The following is a 9,506-nucleotide window of genomic DNA, read 5'->3' as shown; positions in this document are numbered from 1 at the left end:
TAATATTGCTGCGATATCCATTAATAACATAGATTATTTTATATATATATAGAGAGAATTAAGTTCTATGAAGTAAACAAAAACATTCTAGTATTAGAGACCAACTTCGAACCCAAAAACACTTTGCCTTTCGATTTTTATTAAACAATTCTTTACTTTTACTTGCCTTATACAGTGAAGCCTATAAAACTACCAAAAAAATTTCAAGCAACTTTAATAAGTACACACACTTGTACATTATACATTATGAGCGAAAAAGTTTTGACCTGACTAGGAAAAAAAACCCCAAAAGACGGGACAGTTCTGATTTATACGTCTTTAACATACGTTCCCGGTCTATCGTGCATGCATCATCACAAAGGGAAACACAATGCCTTTCTTACACAATAATATAATGTAACAAGAGCACCGTAAGAAATAAATCATAATTCACGACTATCTGAATGGAAGGTTGGCTACTATTATTGGTCTTCATCCATAGGATCATTCTTGCTATCTTTCTTTGAAGTTGACTCCGATGTATTCAAAACCGAATCTTCAAGCGCCTCCAGGAAAGATAAAACAGTGAATTTATCTGCAACAAACAGCAATTGTTGTGGATAAAATTTCTTATAAAGGAAAAAAATTATTAGCCATGAGTTGTAAATAATTATTTCTGCTTATCATAAGCAAACAATACTCAGGGGTCTTCGTTAATTATGCTTGGCAAATTTCAAAGGCCACTTCTCACTTGACAACTTTAAACTTAATTAAACGTAATTTAATAGACACTAAGGTCCCTGGTACGATTTTCGATCAACATCGAAGTCCCAATGAGAACAGGTAGGAAGCAACTATCAGTTTTTAACTCCATTGAAAAAGAGAGAAAAAAGAAGTGGGGAGGAGCTTCTTATTTCTCCTAGGCTAATCTAGGATTATAGATAACTTGCTTCACAAAACACTCATACTTTCACAACTAGTTGGAGTACAACATAACATTACGTACAAGAAGTTTTTTAATAAATTTAGATAACCAATAACTAGTATTAAAAATTTATATTCTAGTAACAAAGAATATAACTGACTCACATTTACTTGGATCAATTCCAAACTGAGTAAGATCAATCTGTCCTGTTCGAAGCACCTACAGACAGAATACATTCACAATTACGCAAATAATTAAACCGGGGCATGTAAACAATATCACTCAAGTCTCTTACATAAGTAAATGAATCTACTTGTTGGCGGAAAGGAGGGCTTTGTAAAATTTCCATCAAATCTTCAGGAGACCATTGACCCTATAACGATACCAGTAGTTTCAAAGAAATCAGCAATATGAATAAAACAAATTCAGGTGATGACAGCATGTATAACAAATACTGACCTCGGGTAAGTATGTCGCCAGCCCTTGCTCCAGTGATAATGTGTCAATCAACGGCAATATTAACTCAGGCTTTAATATATCCCCTAATCCCAAGCCTAAAGCAGAAGTCAAGTATTACAAAAGACATTTATGGTGGCAGATAACAAACTATCAGTTGTCTCAAAACATTAAAAACTATAAACAATACCCTGTTGTCTTCTTCTGTTTCTTGTCAAGGAATTATTCAATATGGATTCTTCTAAAGAGGGATGGCAATCGGTCGGTATGGTTCGGTTTTAACGAAAACCGAAACCGAACCGAATACTGTTTTTCAAAACCGAACCCGAACCGAACCGAATCAAAACCCGAAGTTCAAAAACCAAACCCGAACCACCGGTTTTCGGTTCGGTTCGGTTTTAACCGAAACCGAAAACTATATAAAAAATTCTAAAAAAATATATCTAAAATATAGGTTCATAAACAAGTCTTTTTCAAAATTTAACATATCCTCAATTTATTACACATATCCTCAATGTAAGTTAATTGCTATACACAAGAAAATAAAACATTATATTCTAATATAAGATTGTATGGATTTTATTTTATTTATTTAGTTGAACAAATTTTTTGATGATACTTTTCTTTTGTTCAAATATTATTTAATACTAGATTATGTTTATTTCTTTATAAGAAGATGTATTTTGTATATATAAATAAATTTGTATTATATTCAATATTTGAATAAGTGATGAAAAATTATTTTAAAAAAAAGATAACAATATAATTATTCTTTTTTACACATATCTTTTCATCTAGCGATAATGACTATTTTTATATAAATATGATATACATACACACACACACATATATATATTGTATATCGGGTTCGGTCGGGTTTCGGTTTGGTTCGGATTCGAATCGGGTTTCGGATATTCGGGTCGGTATCAGTTCGGTTGGCCTAAAAACCAACCCCGTACCAAATTCAATCGGTTTTTAAAAATAAAAACCAAACTCGAAACCAAACCATAAAAATCGGGTTCGGTAAAAACCATTCGGGTCGGTTCGGTCGGATATCCATCGGTTCGGAAAATTTTGCCATCCCTATTCTAAACTTCTAATTATCAAGTTATGTCTATCACTTCAGTACTAGATAAAGATTAAGGTCTATTTGACTAAAAATTTATGCATCTCTGGGTCTTTTTTAAAAGCTATCAGATTTTAAACATACAAGGCCATATCACATCAAAGTTCTCTACTCCTTACCTGCATCCAGATCTCCGGCTACATCTATACAACAAGAAAAGGTGGTCAGTGCCTAGAAGTGTAAAGTAAGTACTTGAAATATAGACTCAAAATTCAATATATGTTTTAGCACCTGTTGAGCCAATGTTACTTAATATTCTTTGCAGATCTACCAGTTTCACAGGCCCTGAAGAGGTCACATCACTTGTTAATTCTGCCCCCATGCTTGGGCCAACCAAATTTCCTGCCCTGAAATGGAAGTATTAAGATTCTTGAATAACAAATCATGTAACAGTAAAAGGGCAATTCCCAGAGAAAATGCTTTAGTACAAATTAAAGAAAGCAGCGTGATATATCATATATGGCAATTATTGATAAGCTTATTTTCCTGTGACATGGTCTACAGATGCTACCTCTGTGGCATAGCCACGAGCTGAGGGCTTTCCCTCATTCAGTATCTTCTCTCTCCCTAATATGTGTGTGTGTGTGTGTGTGTGTGTGTGTGTGTGTATTATAACTATCGAATAAAACAAGATTTCATAACAATGAAAGCACTTCACCCAGAGGCCAAAACCATAGTAATTCATGCAGCTTGACCTCTATATGGTACACAGTTGTTAATAATACCAGTCCCCATTCAAGTCGGTGCCCAGAATGTGATGCATGCAGTTTGCCTTTTTGCTTAATTTTATATACACATGCTAGCAACTCTTTAAAAGAAATGCAAATGAACTACAGTGTATATACTATATATGCCAAGGCCCATGTCACCTAACTGTTGATATATGCCAGGCATAGTCACAACTCACAAGGAAAAAGGGCATGACATAACATAACCAAGAGCATGGGATAGAAGCAGATAATTTATATATGCACAGTCGAGAGTGGTTCATCAACAACTTAATTCGTGTCATATAATTTTATATATGGTATTACAATATTCTGCATAAAATATCATATATTATTAAACAGATGGAAAACTAAACCCTGCATGACCCAAATCCACCATTACTTTAAGGGAAAATGTGTTTAAGTTTTTCAGTAGGAAAATGTTTGTTTTAGCACCTCATGAGAACTACTAGAGGAAGATCCTAACATGTTCTAGCCCTAATGTAATCTTTAAATAGGTACAATTTGTAATAAGGATTTGAAGAGGCAAGAAACAGCAGTGCGTAGTAACTCGACTTTTTCATGAAAGATGGCCAAGACGTCACTAGTCAATCAGGATCAAGAGGTGGATAATGAAAATGGAAGATTTCCAAATCATATAGATAATAGAGGTAAAAGAGGGTACCTATATACGCCATGTCCTTCTATGGATATAAGAGGCCAGGTGCCCTTTTATAGCCTCGACTGATATGAACGCTCATTCGAGGGGAAGTAAACTAAAACTGCTAAATTGGCCTATTTCTAGTGTGTACAGGGTAGATTGTCATGTAAAATGAGCTATGGGTACATGCTTTCTCAACAAGAAGGAAAAATAAAGAATCTCCTTATGAAAAGCGTTAATAACTAAAAGGTCTTCATATTACTTTTTTCAGTTAAAGAAGAAGTATAATCTAAAATTTACCGAGTCCGGTCAAATAACAAATCGAATACAAATTTATCCTTTCTATTTTATATCTAATCTTTTTTAAACATAACAGATAATACAATACATTGCGAAATAAAATTCTTATGAAGGCCTTCTTTCTGTCAATTGATGTTTATTACTTTTTTTCGTGTTCCTTAATGATTGAAAATTTATTTTATACTGGTAACTTGTAAACTTCTTCATAATTTAGCTCATTGCAAAACCAAAATTCAATAGCAAAACTATACAACAAGCACATTAGATTGAACAATTTGACTTAACAAGGTCAATATATATATATATATATATATATATATATATATATATATATATATATATATATATATATATTAAATATGCCTTTTGCAATTATGCTTATCAATTAAATATAAGTCACCCTTTTCATGCACAAAAGAACAGTCGAGAAGGTGAACTCAGAATTCAACTTCTAGATAATATTTATCATAATTTTGTGCAAGACTTGGCAATTTAATAAAATTAAAAAATCTTACTGAATAGCTTTAACCATATTACCTTGATGAAACATCTTCTTCGGTCATGTCTTCAGAATTTTGGGGAGGAGCAGAAGCATTGAGTTCTTCGTCACCAGGGAACTCTGTGAAAAAGGGACTTTAGGTTAATTCAAGATCTGGGTGGACGACAAATAAATCAAGCTCACTAGTAGCATTCTAGATCCTAACGTCATTAAATTGCAAACACAACTGGTACATAATGGCGGGCCTTTTGGGGCAATATAATCATAATTATTAATAAATAATTAGGATCTGCCTCATCTTCTTCATAGATCGAGATCACTTCTGAAGTATAAAGAGGGAAGTGCAGATCCAAAAAAGGAGGGAATTAAAGATCCAACCATACAGTTGGCAGTAACTACAAAGAAGTTCAGGTCTTAACAATATGACTTCCTAGAATGAATTAAGGTTATTAAGCAAAAACAGATGATTATACAATAGATCTTATACAGAAAATTTTGAGTTGAGATTGTTATATGAGTATATAATATTAGATAAAAAGACAATGCCCGACAGTAAACGCTCTATGAACTACAGTACGAGACCAAACATACATCTAATTAGCTAAAAGGTTGATCACTGATAACTTTACAGTAGGCAAACAATATTAAAAAAATGGATTTACTATTTAACAAATGACCGAGGGGAATAAAGTACCAGACCTCGAGGAGGAAGAACCTATTCAAAATAAGAAAGTAAACAGGCTTTATTTTAATGTAACTTTATACCAAAAGAAAAAACTGGAAAACAACCTATTTTAGGACAGCAGTTTCTTACTTTTTACTGAGATGCATGCTAAACTTATTCTATATATTTTTTTCTAAATTTCTTCCTAAGAAGACATCTGTAGTTAAGTCATTAATGCATAAATCCAACGGAAAAAAGAAAAGTGTGACTGGTCAGAAATCCGAAGAAACATCAAAATCGTGGTGTTCAACTACGATGCAAGTAATAAGTACACAGATTATGTCAATATACTGATCTTTAGTACCCATAGGCTGGTTGATGTAGAGGTTGACCGCGCTACATAATTGCATGTCATTATCAGAATCAGGCTCCTGTAGAGATTCAAGTAAAAGTGAGCAAGTATTTTAACCCAGTTATGGCTTCACACAAGAGATATAACAGTGTTGACCTGCATCCAGAAGAAAAACTTTCTATCGTCTGTCTGAAACTTCAAGATGTAAACTCTTTCAGCTGACTGGTTAACCTTGAATGTTTAAAAACAACAGGAGGTAAATTATTTGGTTACCACAAGAATTAAATCATTTTTATTATAAAATTGATAACATAAACAGTAAATTAGGAAGAAAATACCTTTTCAAAAATGCCCTCATCAGGAAATATAATCTGATCCTAAGTTTACAAGGAGTCGAGGTAAAACATAAAAACAAACATATCAAATGTTTTATTAACAAGAACTCAAAAAGACAAGTAGACAGGGGATGATGAAATCTTCATTTCATGAACATAAGAATTAAGGCTTGAATTAAGATCAGTAAAAGATGTTCCACAACACTAAAGGCCACCTCATAAAATTATCATACTATGGACATAGTTCTAAAAAAACATGCTACACATATACATGTATATACAGGCAATTGCTCAAATACAAACAAAAATTAAAATACAAAATACAAACTAATCTAAGCCCTTACATAAATCTAATCTAGTGGTCCCCTAGAAGTCAGCACACATAATTAAAATAGACCCTCTCACACATGATCCCATATAATACCTGCCGTTTCTAATTTGATTTTCACCTATCAAGCACCTGTACTCAGATGTATGGAAAGCATATACATGTGGTCACACACACACATAGAGTTACAGATAGGTCGCATAAGAAAGTACAAAATTATCGAAAAGGTCAAACAGGATACATCTTCAATAGCATTATTGCTCCGATCAAGCCATTGGAAATGAATTAAACCTTCTTCCCCCTGGAAACAGATGTAGCGTTAGTTTCTATACAAGATCTCAAACTATTTTCTTGTTCTATATGACAATTGATTTAGCATATATAGAAAAAGAGCTCAGTGTCATGTCAGATGTAGGCAAAAGTACATCTACTGGATAGGTCACATTGATGAGCAGTTGAAGGTCGATTTTAGCTAGGCACATCTAAAGATTTAATCTTGATAATTTATATATTAGATGAAATAGATTGCAGAGGCAAACTATGTTGGATAAGATAGCGCCATATTGGAGTTTCGCCACGTATATATCACCATATATTACAAGCATTAACTGGGACTCATCTACATAAGCAACTTTAAGTCACATACCCTTCCTATACGAACAAGCCCTTTACGCAGATCAGGGACCACTCGTTTTCCTTCCAGACGCATTTTGCCAGCGCGAAATTCCAGAAAAGGTTCCTGCCACAATAATTTTAAAATGCCAAAGACATATTAAGCAGCCCCTTACAGGCAGAAAAATTAACACTTTGCCGCATGCAAGATAGAGTATTACAAAACAAAATGTGTATATAAAAATAATTTCCTAAGCATCATCATTCTAAGATGAACTGATAGCAAAGATGTGTTAGAAATAGAATCATTTGTGATTGTAATTCAACAATTTGCCCTCCAAGGACAAACCATGATTTTCACTTTCAGCCTCAACTTGCAAAATAACTAATTTAAACAGCCACAAGACAATTTGATAACAACTTTGTGCAGCACTACCAGACACAAATGCAGTCAATATACTAAAAGCAAACTGCACATACACGTTATGCAGATAAATCCCCCCCCCCCCCCCCCCCCAAAACCAAGTAAAATATAGCATATATGCACCAACAAGACATATTCATCTTATTTAAGCAAATACATTTGAAAAGATATAGCTACTTTCCTAATGCAGGACAAGAGTAAGAAGCTGAAAGCAGTGGATCAAACCCATCTCCACAAAGAATCAGTAGACATACAAAATAAATCCTCTGATTGGTTATATATTCATGAATTCACAATTTTACCATCTGATCATTATACAATGATCGCATTGTTATTATTTATACAGAAAAAGAAAAACCTTTGTTAGCCAATAACTAATCCTACTGATTATGTAGACTACTACTAGATAAGCATTGTCATATACGTACATTCAAAGAATATTCATAACAGATTATACAAATACACATATACCTATATAATAATATTTAGTGACTCAAAAAACTAATCTAATCATTTTCCGATTTGCATCATCCCCACCTTTACACAAACTTTTTTATATGAATTTTGAGGCAAGCTGCCAAATGCTAAACTTCAACATAACTCTTACACAAATTCAAAAACTTTTATCCAACAGAACCTTTTAGAATTCTCTGTTCTAATTACCAATATATAAAGTTTGTCATTTTTCTGATTTTACTTAATTACATAAGCCCAACGCTAAAGCAAAATAAAACTAACAGACATTCTTCTCCAAAAGTGTTGATTCCGCTTCCGAACTTATCCATAACTACAAATAACCTATCACTTAGGAAACTACTTGTCCTACACTAAATACTACATCAAGTCAAAATGAGGTCCGTTGTACTGTATTGACAACAAATTTATGCACATAGGAAGCTTAAATTATCAAACCTAATGAATTCACCTAGGACCGCAGATAACATAAACACCGACACTAGTCAACAAAAAAACGATATGTTCAGAAGCGAGTCTCTTATTTACCTGAATCGCTGGTAATTCATCAACAGTAGACGAACTCATATTTCAATCTTTTATTCTAAAACCCTGCGAACAACACAGAAACAAAAAGTGCCAGAATTAAAAGATAAACAAAAATCAAATTACACACACATACACACACATACATCAATTTGATTAAGCATAACAGAAGATTATATAATAATCTGTAACCCTAACTAAAATTAAATCTTGATAAAACAGTATATAAAAACAAAATTAAAAAGAAAATACATAGAGTAGCAATGATTAATACCTTTTGGAGCTATGTGTGTATCTAATAGAGTGATTGGGATTGTGTGTGTTCGTTATTGATAGAAGTACAGAAAGAGTTTGTGTATAATTGAGACAAGCTGCAATTAGCATGTGTGTTTTAGGATGTTTTGTGTTTAGGGCTTTAGAGCTCTGATTTGGTTTCTCTTATTGGGCCTTGTATCCGACATCATTTGGGCCATGTATCTTATTATCCTTGAACTAGTGTTTTAGTCTATAACCCACCTTGAAATGATGAATAACCAAAAAAAAAGGTGTAACTATGAATTATGATCGTGACAATTTATCAGTAGTCTCAGGACCTAGGTTTTTGAGAGTGATACACTTTTCTGTTCTTAAATAGTTAAATTTGCGTCCTCTTTCTCTGTTCTTAAATTTTAGTCCACTTCGGGGTTAAGCCTGGGAATGGGCTTTCACCCCGCCCAGCTCATCTCGATTCGATCGTGCACTTATTCGATTTGGGATTTGGAGAATTTTTCAGGGAAACAGAAAAAGTTTTATAAAAAATGTGTCCATTATTCATGTCTCCTCGCCCCGACCCCTACCTCGATATCAATAATAATATATTTATATATATTATACTAAATAAATTATTAAAAATAGTTATCTTTTATAATATCATTGAAATTAAAAAATGATATTTACTTTTATTGGTTGATTATAATTATATTGTAATATAATATATTTTAAAATTTGAAAATTATGTTTTACTTATATTATAAATCAATTTTAATATTATTTAATTTTTAAAATATGAGATAGTATTATCTTATTCTTATTAGTATATCAGAAGTTAGTAACTTGCTTTCTTAATTAAAAAAAAAATTAATACTCTATCAAGTTATTAT

At 32.6% G+C, this 9,506-nt stretch overlaps 1 protein-coding gene across 1 annotated transcript; it reads right to left on the bottom strand.

The window, feature by feature from the left end:
* Positions 1–271: 271 nt before the first annotated feature.
* Positions 272–8,812, bottom strand: LOC108192797 (26S proteasome regulatory subunit RPN13). The gene is made up of 14 exons (XM_017359285.2): positions 8,642–8,812; positions 8,371–8,433; positions 6,979–7,071; positions 6,574–6,633; positions 6,008–6,046; positions 5,826–5,900; positions 5,682–5,748; positions 4,692–4,773; positions 2,718–2,833; positions 2,606–2,629; positions 1,364–1,458; positions 1,200–1,277; positions 1,069–1,123; positions 272–574 (listed from the first exon to the last, which is right to left on the bottom strand). Exons 2-14 carry the CDS (start codon positions 8,407–8,409, stop codon positions 462–464), a joined length of 936 nt encoding a protein of 311 aa, XP_017214774.1. The 5' UTR covers positions 8,410–8,433; positions 8,642–8,812; the 3' UTR covers positions 272–461.
* Positions 8,813–9,506: the final 694 nt, after the last annotated feature.

The sequence above is a fragment of the Daucus carota genome, chromosome 6 (assembly GCF_001625215.2).
Source record: "Daucus carota subsp. sativus chromosome 6, DH1 v3.0, whole genome shotgun sequence".
NCBI lineage: Eukaryota > Viridiplantae > Streptophyta > Magnoliopsida > Apiales > Apiaceae > Daucus > Daucus carota.
This window is presented reverse-complemented; position numbering and strand designations above follow the sequence as displayed.

Excerpts from the sequence above, each read along its gene's own strand:
- LOC108192797 (XM_017359285.2), bottom strand. The coding sequence starts at position 8,409 with ATGAGTTCGTCTACTGTTGATGAATTACCAGCGATTCAG. Across the intron at positions 6,047-6,573 it reads GCAATAATGCTATTGAAGAT|GATCAGATTATATTTCCTGA; the intron begins GTATCCTGTTTG and ends TTGTAAACTTAG. Across the intron at positions 5,901-6,007 it reads ATGAGGGCATTTTTGAAAAG|GTTAACCAGTCAGCTGAAAG; the intron begins GTATTTTCTTCC and ends TAAACATTCAAG.